This window comes from Neolamprologus multifasciatus, chromosome 20, assembly GCF_963576455.1.
Source record: "Neolamprologus multifasciatus chromosome 20, fNeoMul1.2, whole genome shotgun sequence".
Lineage (NCBI taxonomy): Eukaryota > Metazoa > Chordata > Actinopteri > Cichliformes > Cichlidae > Neolamprologus > Neolamprologus multifasciatus.
Window position 1 is genome coordinate 6,125,691 of NC_140458.1, and position 16,597 is coordinate 6,142,287.

General features: G+C 40.1%; 1 protein-coding gene across 5 annotated transcripts in view; it reads left to right on the top strand.

Annotated features, from left to right (window-relative positions):
• The window catches only part of tshz2 (teashirt zinc finger homeobox 2), a 126,665-nt gene that overhangs the window by 56,975 nt on the left and 53,093 nt on the right, over nt 1-16,597 (top strand). For 4 of the 5 annotated variants that reach the window (XM_085146225.1, XM_085146224.1, XM_085146223.1 and 1 more), the window contains 2 exons: nt 5,924-6,098; nt 6,246-8,395. In XM_085146225.1, the coding sequence (XP_085002351.1) occupies nt 8,356-8,395 (40 nt within the window). In that variant the 5' untranslated portion in view covers nt 5,924-6,098; nt 6,246-8,355. The remainder of the gene's footprint in view (nt 1-5,923; nt 6,099-6,245; nt 8,396-16,597) is intronic. The other variant, XM_085146226.1, reaches the window with a different exon arrangement.

Below are 16,597 nucleotides of genomic sequence, written 5' to 3' on the forward strand. Positions count from 1 at the left end.
TCAACAAATTTCAGGAGCTCAAACTAAGATGCGTCAGGGATGCATCCCGCACCGAGTGATGGACACCGAGAAGGAGAACTGGAAATGTCCATCAGCGTCCTCTGCCATGAGCTGAACAAGACAGGTCAGGTCTGAATAGACACTGACAAACCCAGAGTGGACACACTGTCGACGCAGACTAAAGCAATACCAAGGGACAAGTGACAGGCTGTTCTGATGCCTTACCTAACTGCAGCACACGCACGCTGGGAGGCAAAAATAGTGTGTGGCTGATCGGACACCCGCATCCACTCTAGTCTTTACGGACAGATGGGCCTCACACCCTGGAAAAGGATATTTAATGAACTACAGCGCGTGGCTCAATTCAAAAAAGTCCGAATGCTGAAGTTGGCACTCTATGTTAATATGTGTGATAAGAGTTACAGAATGCAGTCGAAAGCAGCAAATTAATATTTCTGACAGTGCATCCATTTCTGAGGTTAGTATGTTCACTCTGCTCAATGCTCAATAAAACAAACAAAATGCCCTCTCTTTCTCTATAAACAATTACCTGCCATAGATTGTAACCTTATTGGATCGAGTGAAATGTTTGAAATAAATCATTAAAGGCACTGACAGGGCATTTATCTTCACTCTTGCTTTAATGCTCTGTGCACAACACACTGGATGAAGTCAGTCAAGGGTGTTCTTCTTCTTTTTCTTTTTTTTGTTCGAGTAAGCCGGGCCCCAGAGTGCCTCAGTGTGTGCGCTTGTAAGAGCACTGTTGCGTGTGTCAATCCTCCTGTGGAGCCATGTTCTCAAAGCTCTTCATTTTGAAATCAAGCATGAATAATTAAGCTATTTCACAAGGCTGCTTTAACGATATATTACACGAGAAGAAATGGGTCAAGCAGCAGTGTAAGAAAGATTGTTTGTATGGCTTTTATTGGGTTAAAAAGACGGTGTACAATGCTCCCCTCCCTTCTCGGCCCGCGTGCTGTACTTACTCTGCAGGATGACTGACGGCCCCAGATTCAGACTCATTTTCCTACACATAAGAAAACCTTTAATGACGAGTCATTCGTTTGTTAGGGTTAGATTTAGGTCATGGTGCCATTCCACCTGAGGTAACAGGTCAACTTTAACCTTACCTAACCTTAATAATTTTACTTTTTAAGAGGTCTATCTGAATGTTTTGCTATTGTTTTTAACAGACTCTATTTTTATAAAGAATGAGTCCTTTATCATAAAGCATTTTTTAAAATTATACACAATGTAAAGAAATATCTTCTGGGCGTGGCATGGATAATAATTAATTATGACAACATCTAAGAGACTATCCAAGGTATTGTATTTACTTAAAGGTTTCCTGTTGTGTATTATAGTGAAGCCCCGTCATAAAGAGGCCCTAAATTCCCCCAGGAAATCTGGACTCATAACTATATGGTTGTAGGTTATTTCCTTTAACCTTCCATCGTGTGAGAGGCGGGGTACATCCTGGAAAACGAATCAAACACAAAAACTCCCAAAGAGTTTGTAAATTATGGTGATTGCCACCTACCCAGCCTCACAATGCAGTCTTTGCTGCTCTTAAAAAGAGCAACTTGTGGTCCAGCGCATTGCCACGACTGGAGAACTGACACCAAAATACTCCTTGTGCTTAATTAGTGACACCAGCAGCATTTGACAGAATCATGGGATGAGAATGTGTTGATTTTACAACTAGTTGCTAGCTTGCTCTGCCTGTTGTAAAGGGCTGTGTCTGTCGTATGGGTGTATTTTATTTTTGCAAAAAACAAAACATCTGCTTGCTTTTAAAATTAAGTTCAAGTGAAACGAAGAGCTGGAAAATGATCTGTAGAGCAAATGCAAACTGCAGAGCCAGATTTTATTTTCAGTCTGTTTATCACCAAACACGACTCGTTTACACATCAGATCCACTTTACCTATATGTCTAAAAAAGGCTTTAAGGAGTCTGATCTTTGACACTGTGTCATAACCCACAACATTTGTTTTTCAGTATTTCTCTGGCCAGAAAAAATGTCTCTAAATCCTTTAGTTTTCTCTGTTTTGACAAGAGTTTATGACATGTCCCTGTTTTTGTGTCCACAGCTCTGTTTACATTATGGCGCTTACAGTTCTCAGATGTTTTTGTAATCATGTTCCAAAATGAAATCTGACGGCTTGTAAAATCTTTGTTAGAGTCTATCCTGTAAATCAGCACTACATAAACAAGATGAGGTGGCATGGTGATGCAGTGTTAGCACTGTGGCCAGCAGCAACAAACTCCTGGGTTTGAATCCACCGGCCAGCTTTGGCCTTTCTGCGTAGAGCTTACATGTTCTCTCTGTGCCTTTGTAGGTTCTCTCCTGGTACTCTGGCTTTCCCCTACAGTCCAAAGACTTGCTTGTTAGGCTAACTAGTGACTAGTAACTGCCTGTAGGTAGATTAGATTAGATTAGATGGAACTTTATTAATCCCTCGGGTGGGTTCCTCCGGGAAATTCAGTTTCCAGTAGCAAAGCACCGAAAGAAGTTGCATGTTACAGATACATTAAGGGGAATGAGAGTAAGGATATAAGCATAAATACACATTCAGGTGTGAATGTGAGCATCAGTGGTCGGCTGGCTGTCTCTGTCCAGGGTGTCTGTTGTCCCAGAATAGTTGGAACAAGGTTTCAGAACCACCAGGACCCTGCTTGGTGACAGTGGTGAGGAAAAAACCTCCAGCAGAGCCAAGCTCAGAGAGGGGCATACATCAGCCATCACTGTTTAAGGAGGGGAGGAAGTCGGGACAAAAAAAACACACTGTGGAAGAGAGCCAGAGGTTAATATTAGCTGAATAAATGCACAGCAATGGCAGTTTATTCTTCTGCACATACAATTTCTGATGTGCAAAAAGCTTTAGACAATACAGAATCAAAAGTAGTCGCCAAAATAACAGGAGAAGGAGTGTGAGGCATTAACACCTGTCAAAGAAAAGAACAACAAGTACCCACTTGTCAAGTACCAACCTTAGTTCAACAATATCAGAATGGTGTCTGAGTCTCTACGGAGTGCTGTAAAATTGTGAAAAGGAGTAAGTTCTGACTAATGTGAAAAAAAGCTCCAACGATCTCTGTCATCTGTTACGCCGAGCCCCGAGGACAAACACGCCGAGTCCCGCAAAGCTCCTTTAAATGCGCTTTCAACAACAACACACACATCAGCTTGTTCACCTACTTTTAACAAAACGCTTTTCTTCTCACACAGGACGGGCCCACATACCGTCGCGTGTGTATATAACCACGGGTAGCCTTTTCCTTCTCTCTGTGTTTAGATTAACTCTTTCATTGCAAACATTATTTATAACTCACGCTATTCATCGAGACGTCTTAATGTCACCATCAAAAATCCACAAGCGCGGCGTCATTTGAAAAATGTTAGATGATGTTTGTATCTGTTTATATGATCACAGATTACTCCTTTTTCATGTGTGCGTGTGTGTTATTTTTTTTATCCCTCAGTCTTGACATAAGTTCATATTAAGCGTGCATCATTAAATTGCTGAAATGTAGTCCTGCTCTCAGAAATTTTATTTTTAACCACTTGTCAATCACGCAACTGGAAACTTCAGTTACTTCCACAGAAAATGTAATAGCTCTTTGTTTTTTTAAGGCTTTGGTAAGTTTTCACAAGCATTACAAGAATTACATCTTAAAATCAAGCAGCTGCTTTTGACTGTATGCATATGTTGTTGCGCTGCTTTGAAAACAGTGAAACCAGACTTCAATCAGAGGCTGTCCATTGTACATGAAATTTCATCTTTTGATTAAAGACAGGTTTGGATTTTCAGACCATCCTCCTTTTATCATGACTAGAACATTATAATTAGATTCCCTATTGTGGAAAGACTGTAACTAAATAGTTCAGCCACAAAATCTGAACGCACTCAGTCTCGTGATATTGGAAACATTCTTAGGTTGAGCCCAGATTTCACTCGAATGGATAATTGACCAGTGCGGCTCCACGAAAAGCTCGGGTGTTTTTAAATGTTCCACGTTCGCAGGCGGTAGCTTGTCAATCTCGTAACGTGAGCGGATCTGTGAAGTCTCGACGACGGTGCTTGTTTGGGTTCACTTTGAACTCGCTCTGTTCTCGTGCATCGCTGTCTGTCAGATATTTTCTGAGTCTGTTGCATTGTCTTAACAATTATGAAATAATTTGAAAGATTCCCCCTGGATTGTGTTTGCATGGCAAAGCTTTAGAGGAACTGTGTCGAAATTGTTTTCCACATTTCCTGTTCTGACCTGGGAAAAAGTGTCCATAAATCTTCTTGGAGAGTTTATAATGTCTATGATGATCAAACAGGAAAAGATGCTATAATTCCTGTATAAAAACACTGGAAAATCTTGACACATTTCACACTCAGATTTTTTAAACCGCACTTTTAAGTGCTGGTGAACTGTGTGAGCTCATATGCAGCCAATTAGATAAATCTGAAATGCTAGAGAGTGGGAGAAGACGGACACAAATGTCAAAGATGGGGGAAAAAAAAGAAATAAAATGTCTTAATTGCAGTATTGTCCTCTATCTCGCTGCACTGGCTCAAACCAAAGAGTTGCGATTCATTTTCTTTAAAGGCCATTAGTTTCACAAAGAAACAAATCAGGGAATTTGAAAGACATCCATTCATTTTCTGGGCATATTAAACATAACAAATAGGGTCACTTTGGGTCAGCAAAACAAGCTGTAAAAACACAGTCAACATATGTATATTATGAGATTTAGGAAACAGTTGCGTCTTTACGCGCTCAGGATAAACGATGTAGCATTAACGTTGTGTATTCGCTATCCTTTAAGCCCTTGTCTGGCCTATATCATCTCCTGTGGGAAATATGTGCCTTTTTAGCTTTCAGGGCTTTACTGTGCTGTCCAAGCAGTTACTTTGTCTCTGCTATTTGCTTCCTTTGTACAGTGTGTTTATTGAGATGCATATGATGAGGCGAGACCAAAATAACACGCTGAAAGATGTGAAAGTGTTCCAGTTGGCTAGGAGAAACTGAAAATCCACTTCAAGCTATATATTCTGCTTAAATTAGTAGCTTGTGAAGTATTACTGACTTTTATTTATTTTAGCTGTTTAGATCCATATCGGGAGTCACGGTTATCGTATAATGTTCTTTTTGAAAAAAATGAGAACTGTTTTTTCAGACACAGATATCAAACATGTGAAACTCCTAACAGCTGTCTGTTATGCAGTTTTATTTCAGTTTACAACACCGACTGTATGTGAGGCACACCGTTCAAGGTTAACCTCTAACTTCACTCCAAAAGCTGTGTTTGACAAGCTCTGAATGGTCCAAAATAGACTGCGAAGATGCTTCAAACCCTCTCAAAGTAAAAACTATGAGAGGTCAGAACTTTGGCTGCAGTCAAAAGACACTTTGTTGAGCCTCTTTGTTGACAATAAATAAAAGACTGATTTTTGTTGACACTCCAAAAAAACAGTGCTATGGGTGACTTCCAAGGAATGTGGGCACATTTTTGGTTTCGGAGCTGACTGGTCGGGATTTACATGGGTGTCAAAGCTGAAACAAAAATTTCAAGAATGCAAAAACTCTGTTTTTTGTTCTTTGTCGGAGACGCAGCCTCGCTTCGTGATGAGATATGAGGCGAAAGATTTACTGAATTAAGATCCGATTTCCAGCTTGGGAAACATCTGCTTGTGTAACTGGGAAGAATTTCAATTAGTTTTGTAGATTTGTTTTTTTCAGCAGTAAATTTGATATATGATTTTAATTCCACTTACGGTTTATAAGCCTGTCGTCGAAAACTAGTCAAGTTTTTTTTTTTTCCCTTTTTTTGATGTCTAGTTTCTCAGCATGCGTGCTCTATATTAACTTCACTGTAATGAGAGCCACAGGTGGCTGTGAAAAAGCACTAACAAGATATATGTTTGTCAGATGCGGTTACAGTGGCGGATCACACTTAAGTGAAATCTGTTGAAGTTGTATCCTGGAAAATCCTCGGGTATCCAGGCATAAAAACTGCAAACACGAGAAGAAGAAAAAAGCTCATCAAGACTTAAAGGATGGCAGATTCGACCATCTGCATGTGTGCGCTACTGACGCATGAACGGTAGGTAAAAAGTTGTAAACACAAGCGCTGATCAGAAACTTTTTTTTTAACCCGCCAGTCATGCTCCAGCACCAGATCCACATGCATGGACGGTGTGTAAAAAGCTGTAAACACAAGCGCTGATCAGAAACTTTTTTGTTTTTACAGCTCGGTGAATGAAGGTGTGGAGATACAGGATTCGGTAGGTGCAGGCGGCAGCGGAGCGAGGCCATTCTGGGAGAGATAAGGCGAGTTTGTGGTGGGCGCTGGTGTAACGGCTGTCACCGCACATGCATGCTTTGTGTACACACAGGGTGTTAAGAGCTGTCAGACAGGTACGGCTCAGGCTTGATCTGAGACGTGATTGATCGCACGGGTTCAGGTAGAGTTCACGGGAGGTCTCTGGTATCATTGGCGAAATGAGTGACAGACACAAAATAGGGTGATGGAATATTATCAGGAAGCCATTTGTAATGCGGGGAGAGCCTGGATCTCAGAGGGGTGTTGTCTCTCTGAAATGAAGTCATCCATCAACTCAACTTCATATTTGATTAGGTCACGAGTTGCTTTTAAAGAGAAAGAGAGTCTTTACTATTATGCTCCTTAGTAATAGAGGATTAAGGCAAAGAAATGTTCGGTTTAAAGTGAATAAAGTTAAAAATGCCTTCTGAGATTGTCTCAGAAAAATCTGGCAACATACAAACCTCCTTCCTGGAAGTAGAGCAGAGCTACTAATATTTTTTTTCCTACCACTTTGTCACTTTTAGAGAATGGGATCAAATTAGACGTAGAATAAAATGTCATGTTAGCAGTGGTGATGATTTTCTTTGTTTTATTCAGACAGTAAAGTTTGTAGTATTTTGGAGTGTTGGTCAAAGAAAATAAGCCATGTGATTACATCAGTGTGAGCATTTTTTTCTTTACTCTTTTCCCTCACAGTTTGCAGACTACACTCAAACAAAAAGTCTGTGTCACTGTAGCTTTGCTGCTTTTACTTTCATCATACACTTTATCAAGAAAATAATGGGCAGATTAATTTCTAGTGAAAATATTCGTAGGTTGTAATTCTCAATTAAATAGTTGGTCATGTTTTCACTTGGATTGATGCCTCTTATTTGTAGCCATAATGAGAAGATTAATCAGAGATACAGGAGGGACTAGAGAGCTAAGAGGAAGGAACTAAGTCTAATGTGATCTTTATGTAAACAGTGTCCTGAAATGTCAGCTTTTACTGTGTGTTTTGTAATTATCGATTCAGGACCCTTTTGTAATTTGAGTATCCACAGTGCCATCGACATGGCCATACATAATCTCAGACCAATTACACGTTCATGGGGACTTTATGAAGCATTTACAACGCACATAAAGCATTTTTACATCAGGCCTCCAGAACTGCATTCAGCTTGGAAAGTATTAACCGAAACAAAAACAAAACAATTTTGTGCATTTTGATACTCCTGCAAAGAGCGGACTGTTTTTGGAAGCAGCCTGTTCAGATAAGTAGGTTTATTCCAACATTCAGCGAGTTACTCGGTCAAACCCACACAATAACCGTGTGTCTGCGGCAGTTCATTCATATCTGCTGGAGATCTTACAAACTTGTCTTTCATCCAGCGAGCAAAGCGGAAGCTGCAGGAAAGGCTCTAAAAACAAGAAAAGCTGCATGAAAAGGCGCCGAGCACAGAGTGATAGAAAGCAGCAGCACACAGCCTGTGCTCCCGTCTCTTTTCTCTGGCCTCTGTTCCTTTAATAAACTCATGGTTATCTAGTGTAACAAATGTCTCGCTGCCATCATCAAGTCCAGGCGAGGAGGGAGGAGTTTTTAATGTTCAGTTTGTTCTATGGATCGATGTCTGCTGGCATCGCCTCTCCCCTCGCCTGCACCGTGCGTAATATACTGTACCATTACCAAACGCTTTTTACGCGCATTCCTAACACATTTTAGCCACCGAAAACAGCCTGCGGGACTGACTGACACGCGTCGATCAACATATGTGGCACTGATGGACACAAACGGATCGTGAAAGAAGAAGATTCGCAGCCCGTAGGAGGAAGAAGAAGGTGAAAGAACGATCCCGATTTAACATCTGTTTCCCCCCTCCACCGCTCTCTCTCAAAACGATTCCTAACTGGATTTTTCTTTATAGAGTGAGAGAGACTGAAGTAGTCGGAGAGCCACAATAAAGACTCACACACACTCTCTGTCTATGCATGGACTATCGTAGACCGCATTCAGTTTTCACCTGGGCACAGTAGTGAACTGCGACTCCAGAAAAAAATGCCACGGAGGAAACAGCAGGCACCCAAACGGGCTGCGGGTAAGAGATTTTTTTTTTTGTCAAAAAAGAACCTGTTTTTAATATGAGTGTGAGATTTGTCGATATTTGTTTTACGATTCTGCGAATATAGCGTGTCTACAACACAGGGTTTCCCTTTCAAACTTTTATCATGTGGGACCCCCGAAGAGATACGAATCAGATCCTTCCGTTTAGTAAGAGATTGTCCCGAGGAGCCCATCAAAGCAGGTTTTCTATAAATGTACATGTGGCTATGGGTTACTATGTCCTGTAGAGAAGAACGTGAACGCAGATAAAGTGAATTTAATAATACGGAAATGAAACTAATTCTCATTTCACTCGGGACCTTCTAGAAGCCCAGTGAGGGGGATTCATCAGGGACCTCAGACACCAGTTTTTGGTATCAATTACTGTAAAAAGTCAAATGTTATAAAACAGTAGAGGAAGACTTGCAGCTTTAAGAGCACTTCTGGGATGATTAATTAGATTAATAATGGAAAACACTGGAAAGGGGGGGAAAGGAAGGACAATAAAGCCTTCTAGGTGCCCCCCACCCCTCCAAAAAAAGAAAAAAAATACTCATACCATGTCAAGGGGCATTTATTCATTCATTGATCAGAAACTTTCTTTGCCCATACTTTTTTTTTTTAACCCTCTCTCACTGCATTTGCTTTGACCCGCATGAAGTGTGGAGAGGGGCTGAAAGATGTGGAGCTGCTGGATCCGTAGCAGATGAACTCTGTATGAACTCTTCATAATCTTATGGACAAATGGAGAATGGGTTACACTCACTCACACACACTCTCTCTCTCTCTCTTACACACACACACACACACACAGAGGCACCCATATACACTCCATCCTTGCTGCTGGCAGGCAAAACAGGATGTGCACACTTCCACAACACACACATTTTTACTTTTTGTGAAGCGGGGTAATCTAGTCAAATGCTTATGTACATTCTGCTGTTTGTTAAAGCACACAAACGGCGCTATATGGAGGCCCGTGCGGTGTGTGCTGGAGGCCAGCATGTTAGTTGTGAAACGCTTTTGTAAATGTTTGTGTTTACAGCTTCTCTTTTTTAACGCAGCACTGTAGGCAAGCTGAATCTCAGCGTTTCTATCCCAAAGGACCCCCCTCAAAAAATACCACTAAACTTAATTTTCGCTTATGATATTTAAAAAAAAAAATCTAAACTACACAAAAAGGTCACAAATGACCTTTGACCACTTTTTAAGCAGCGTTAGCAATTGTGCTATTTAATGTAAATTATAATGTTCCCAAAAAGGCTGCCTCATTACGATCGAGCCGGTGCATTAAAACTAGATTGATCAAGGGTATTTCAGCGTTTGAGGATGCAATTACTTGGTTGTGGTGTGCTGAGAAGTTATCAGTCTTTATTATGGTTGCGGATGTAGCAACCAGATGGTGATTGTTCGCTGCCAATAATAGCGTCTCTTTATACCCGCTTAAGATACTGAGACCCTTATCTGCCCGGCACACTCTCAGTTTACACACACACACACACAGACACTCGGTGCCATACAGTCGCACACTAAATATTTTTCCCACATTTCAGTCGCCAAAAGCCCTCTTTTCTTAAAAACAATGCCCCCAGTTTTATTCAGAGAACTTTTGAGTAGATGCCTAAGTGATCCCTTTACACGCTCTCAGCTGCCTCGCCTGTACTCTGGTAAATGTGTCAGCCCTATAGAGAAATAAGCCTTCCAGAAGAGTTTCTTCATTGTTGAGGTAATTGTCTCCTCTTTGACAGGCACATTCATCAGTGGCTTAATGGTCAATCAAAAGTTGGCAGGCAGAGTGTTTTCATTCTTTCCTATCCACTACATTAGGAATACTTAATCAAAATGTCTCCCGGTAATGGCTGTGAAGAGTTCATGACTGACTGATCCGTTGTCTGTGCCGATAGAAAATTAACAGCTCGGCACTGGAGAGATGTGGGCCTGCAGATAAACAAATTGTGCATTAATATTTCATCTTCAAGACCTGGGATGTGCTATCAAGCGGTGGAATATTCCTGGGCTGTGTTGTCATTTTTCTCGCATTTCTTTTTCTTTTTTTTTTTTCCTCCTGTATTCTTGAAGGCTCTTTGCAGCTGTAACTCATTTCACTTGATGACTTTACTGGGGTTACAGAGAGTGACGACAAATTGATTACCTGGCAGAGCAAGAATGGAGCGAAGAGAGGCGCAGGCTGACAGTCATGTTATAATAATATGTTTAATGATGTGTGGAGGGGGAACAAGGAGAGAGGAGTATTGAAATAAGAGCATGGAAGATGCAAAGGAATAGGTTTCATTTTTTTGTAGGGCTCTTAAAGACGCAGTATCCCCCCCTTGGTAGGAAATAGTGCTTTGCAAGGTGTTGTGAGGGGGTAAAAAAAAAATCGCAATTTCCAGCTCGAGCATTTATTCAAAGGACACGCCGCACTCAGGGCTCTTGCATTCTCTACTGGGGATTGTATTATTAATAGGCGTATTTGTAAATGTGAGACCACAGTTGTATCTGATTTACTTCCTTTACATACAGGGTTTGTGTGGTAATTTAAAACGCCAATTACTCACCAGTCCGGGATAGGATGCACTAAACCTTTACTTTATTACTGAGAAAACATCACTAAGGCCGAGGCTATCAGGCTGCAGATTCCAGGATAAAATTTGTGTATCGGCTTTATATATGGTGTAAACGTAAAGCCCTATAAGTGCACGGGATGCATTTTTGAGTGAAGGGAGCCATATGTTATTTTGCGGCCGTGGGAGTATTCCTCTTTCTGTTTTTTACAATAGCGCTCTGCCTCAAACTGTTAGCCCAATTTGCTGTTAACAAGATAAATTGGAGAACAGACAAAGGCATTAAGTGTTGCAGTGCCAGCTAGTGACTGACAGCAGCTTGTGGGAATTGGCTAGCAGAAATTCCTCCTAAGTGGTTTGTTCAGAAAACATCCTACGATCAAGGCAGATGTTGTTTATCCAGTTTAGGTAGAAAAAGGAAGTCCATTTTGTATGACAAAAACTGCGAGGAAAATGGCAGCAAGTACAAGAGTGTCTTATTGTATTTTTTTAAAACCCCATTACTGCTCTCGTTCCTCTGTATTCACTCGCTTTTGTCTAAAGCCTCTTTTTCTGTGATTTTTCTTACATTTATTTGACTAATTAAGATTTAAAAGGGACGATGGTCTTGCTAGATTGAAGTTTTTTCGATAATTTAACTGATCTCGTGTATGTCTGCTTTTGAATATTTATCCTGTGACCATGACTCTAGAGTACAGATTTGACTTTTTGCAAACAATGCTTTTTGACATACTGAGCTTCTCCCCATACTTGATACGGTTGCATCATCAGGCTACAAGTTAGGAATCCATGCATGGCTCAACATATGGTGACTGCCCGACCCTTTTACAGAGTACACCCCATAATCTTACATGGTTTTCCAGAGGAAAGACACAGTGCATGGCAACAATGAGGCAAACCATCTTCTTGGCCTTGGAAATCATGTGATTGTTACTGCTAAAAAAAAAAAAAAGCCTCCATGTGCCTTTTTTGCCATTTTGATACAGAAGATAATGAAAGTTTTTGCAGAATAAGATCAAAAACATCCCCTTATAATAAAAAATATGTAGTAGTCATTTTGTAACAGTGCTCATTCGGAGTGCAAAACTCTTGTTTGAATAGTTACCAAAGGATATTATCATTAGCACTCATTAAATCAGTGTGTTTTTATGCACCATATCTCTGTGAATTTCTTTCAGCAGGGCAAATATTTTGTTTTGATCAAATCCAGCCTTGAAATTTTGTTTTCTTACGAGCAAACCCGACTCTATGTGCACACTTTGTTGCAAAGCTTGCAATTCTCTAACTTGCAGCCGCTCCCCATAGAGATATCCTTTAATAACTTTCTCCTCATCAGCTAGTTTTCTTGCTGTATATTCTCGCCAAGGTGGGGGGAAAAAAAGGGAAGGGGGGTTAGGATCAAGTCAGGTGGTTCCAGCGTGATCTCGTTGCATTTTCTCCTGTGTGCTAGTTAGTTGACAGGTGTAGATGGCTAATAGTTTGGGAAGGCTTTTGTTTGCGTGAGAGGCAGACAGTGTGGTGCACTGTCTAGGTGATAAGAACCAAGACTCCTGTGCCCTCCAGCACAGTGATCTCTCTCCTCCGCGCCGCGCTCTCCTGTGTGGAAAAAACAGCCTGTTATGATTGGTCTCAAGGCAAGTGCCTGTGCAGTGTTGCACCTCTCTACAGCAACTGCTCATTCACCTTGCCTTCCCTCAGAGACCTGCACTAGTTTCCAGGCAAATGACACAATTTGATATGCCGTTGGGGTGATTCATGTGGATAATGTTTCCATGTGATCATCACTGCAGAAAAGAGACTATTTCTTGTTATGTTTTTTTTTTTTTTTCCTCATTAAGTCTGACAATAACTGGAATATTGGGAGAGTTTATTGCAAGGAGGCTAAAACTCATTATTTCTGCTAGACATTCCAAGTACAAAAGAAATTATGTTATGGTATTTTGTCCAGGTCCCTAAAGATGTAATGATTTACAGAGGAAAATAGGGAGGAGACTTTATAGCTTTGGTTGTTCATTTATGTGGATTTAGAGGATAAGAATGCAATACAGTAGCACTGAGGACCTGGTATTGATTACACAGAGGAGGTATGGTGTGTCTTATATGGTTTATGGTAAAGCGGACTGCAGCTCATATGCTTCGTATTATTGTAATGATATACATTCCTACCATAGTTTATGCCGCTTTGTCAGGACATCGTCTGTGTCCACGCAGAGTCGAGAAGATGTAAGTGAAGAAATCCATCTTGTAGTTGTTGACCTACATGTGTAGTCAGTCAGAGAGCATACGTGTTGGCCATATGGTTAGGAGGTTTTTATATACAATCACAGCCGGATCAGGTTAACCTAACCTGAGAGGCTTTTCAAAGCTCTTAACATATTATGTTTCTTAAAAAGAGGTCCTCTCCAGATTTAAAAATCACATCTGCTCAGGTTTCAGGGGTGGGGACCATCTGGGGTTCCTGCGCTGCTTTAGCTCAGCAGCAACGTGGCTGATCGTTTCAAGTAGAGAAAGATCCCCATTTAGATGTTTTTCACCGGTTCCTGCGTTAAAAGTTTACTTTAACTTATATCATTTATCTTACAGTGATGTAAAATGCCCAGTAATGAATGAATATGACATTTCACTTCAATATGCAAGCGTCAAAAAAAAAGCGAAAGCATTAATCTTAAGTTATCCGCGGTGTACCTGATTTGCTTCTTATCAAATCCTTAATGAGCTTCAATTAAGATTTATTATGCAAATTAACCCTCGGCTGCTACTGACTGCAGGAGCAGGAGCTATGACAATATTGTGCTAATGGTGTGATCTGTAACAATTACAAAGGTAAGCTGCCTTCACAGTGCATGCTCCACGAGCCTCTGAGAGGTCAGACCACTAAATATGCGTTCAGGTGTTCTGGAGGTTTGGAAAATTGTTTATCAAGTCTTTATTAATTAGTCTTTTCGATAGCAGTAGATAGAGATGTGATTGTTTCCCTGATATGCGACGTGTTCGCAAGCATCGCTGCTGCTTATAGCTGCTTGTTTTTTTATATAGTGTTTGCCAGTATATGTATTTATTTAGCTAAACGTAAACAAAGGAAGGCAAAGGTTAAGGAAATCTGAGACTGTAAACCAAAATAAGTTGGCAGAGCTTAAAAAATAGGCAGCCAGCTGTATTTATTAAAAATGAAATATTTTTTAAAATAAAAAAAATATTCGGCTGTTTGATTCCAGCTAAAATCAAATGCTCATTAACTGAAACTATTTCAGTGACTATTTCTCTCTCTCCGTCTCTTAAACACAAAAATAAACGCGCAGCATTGTTATTCCAACACTTAAGGCCCGGACAGGTAATGTGTCTAATTATCTCATCAAGTTAATTAGTGGAATTAATATTCATTACTTTTTGCTCTTGCGTTAGGAGCTTTCTTTTCACGTCGAAACGAATGTCAAAATGTACACGTGCTGGTCATCAACTCAGCAACTTCACCCGTGCTTTTACAAGTTAGCTGTTCCGACTCAAAGATAATCAAATCGTAAGCTAGACACTAAATATCCCGTGGGGAGAAAAACAAAGAGCTCGGAATGACAGAACATCGTTAATGTCCATAATCTGCTCTGCAAACCCAGAACCTTATCAAGAGGCCCGCTCTGGACCTTGCAGCATTCATCCACAGTGTAGAGCATACCACCCACAAACACACACCAAATAAGTACAGTGATGCATACTTCTAAGTGGTAATTACCTCATTAACTCAAAAAAAGATGAAAATGTCACAAGAAAATCTACATATTTATGTTAGTTGGGTTTTTTGTTTGTTTGTTTTCATTTTTATTTAATTACTTTGAGTGGCTGGGTTTACCTTCACCTTTACTGAGCTACACATCACAAGCAAAATTCAAAAATACTGGCATACAGCCAGGCTCAGTGGGCATGGGTTTCATTTGAACTCTGGATGGGACACATTAGTCAAGGTCCTGGTGGTCCTGCCACAGGAAATTTCAAACAGTCCGTATTTTGCATTCCAGCAAATCTTTATGTACAAAATTTTCCATTTTCTGCATTCATGTAAAGGGATTTTTCCTTTATTTATATAAACAAAATACATATTTTAACAACTATACCAAATAAATTGCAATTATTTGTCATCGTTTAAATAATCCTGAATCCTAAGACACTCCAAATACAGGCCTGATTCACTCTTCTGTCCTTTTTGGTGTATTTTGTTGGGGGAATCAAATAGTTTTAACGTGCATGTGGCACCTGTTCATATTTCATGATTATCTATTCATGAGCAAAATTTCTGCTCATGTTAAAAATCTCTGCACGATTAAAACATGTGGCACATATGTATCTTTGTTTTGTGATCCTCTTTGTGGACTCTCAGTAGCATTACATGTATTTTTTCAAAGTAAAAGTCTGTGCAAATGCATTTCTTCAAAATAGAGGATGCACCTTTTGTGCCTCCCCCCCTGACTGAAATCCACACCTGTGCCACAGCCTTTGAGGTTATGACCAGAGGAATTGCTGCTGGACACTTTACTCTAGCACTGCATGAAGTTGTGAACCTTGCACCTCGTGTAACTTCATTTACCACGAGGCTGATGGCTTCCTGACAGCTTTACAGCCTACGTGTTTTATGAGTCGTCATGCAGCACAATTACATAGGAGCTAATTTGATGAATCAAGTCAATGTTCTGCCGGCTCTGTTGACCTTGGTGGCCTGTGATCGTCCGTCTCTCTTCGGGGGTCATGCAGAGGCTTTCGCATTTTGTACTATTCGGTTACTGTTAGGCAGACAAAGAAAAATAGAATTAACTCACACTTCTTATTATTGCCAATCAAGATTTGTAATGAGAAATTTTCTTGCCTCGTTTTAAATGTCTTTGGTAAACTTTCAAATGAATCAGTTAATTAGCCTATTTTCTATTCCATCGTATTGGAATGCAAAATGATTCCTGTGTTTCTGATCTTTTTCGTTTTAATACACATTATATAGACTCGGTTGTGGAAAACAAGCTGAAATGTCATTTGGAGGTATTTTGTAATCTTCATTCTATAATTAACTGCATTTAAACACCTTAAATTGTCTAATTTATACCGATGTGTTTCAGTGGCATGACCGCAGGGACCGAATGCCCAAAAAGCAATAAAAGACCTGGCCACAGTTAAGATGGAATAATATAATTTGAATTTTTGTGGATTTTTGTGGATTTTATAAACGATCAAAACATCCCAAAATAATCTGCTGTCGTCAAACTGTTTTATATTTGAGTAACCACACACTGGTTAGACTATCAGACGGTTTAACGAGATTTAATCAAATGATTTTAATGGTCATCTTACGTATTACTTGTTACAGATGCAGAAAGCTTAAATTATAAATTAAACACATAATGTAAAGTGGTGAAATAATAACTCATATTAGTCCCACTGAATTAGAAACCAGACAGCACTCTCGTGATTCTGTGTTCTTAGTGCTTTCAGTGACGTTATCTAACAAACTCTTCTCGCACTAGAAACACTGATTTAGGGGAGTAGAAACTTCAGCTTGCTAATTAGCACAGCTTTCAAATGCCGAATGGCTCATTTGACAATTTTTGTTAGCAGTAGACGCGTTTTAATGTCAAACTGAATGTAAAGTGACAGGA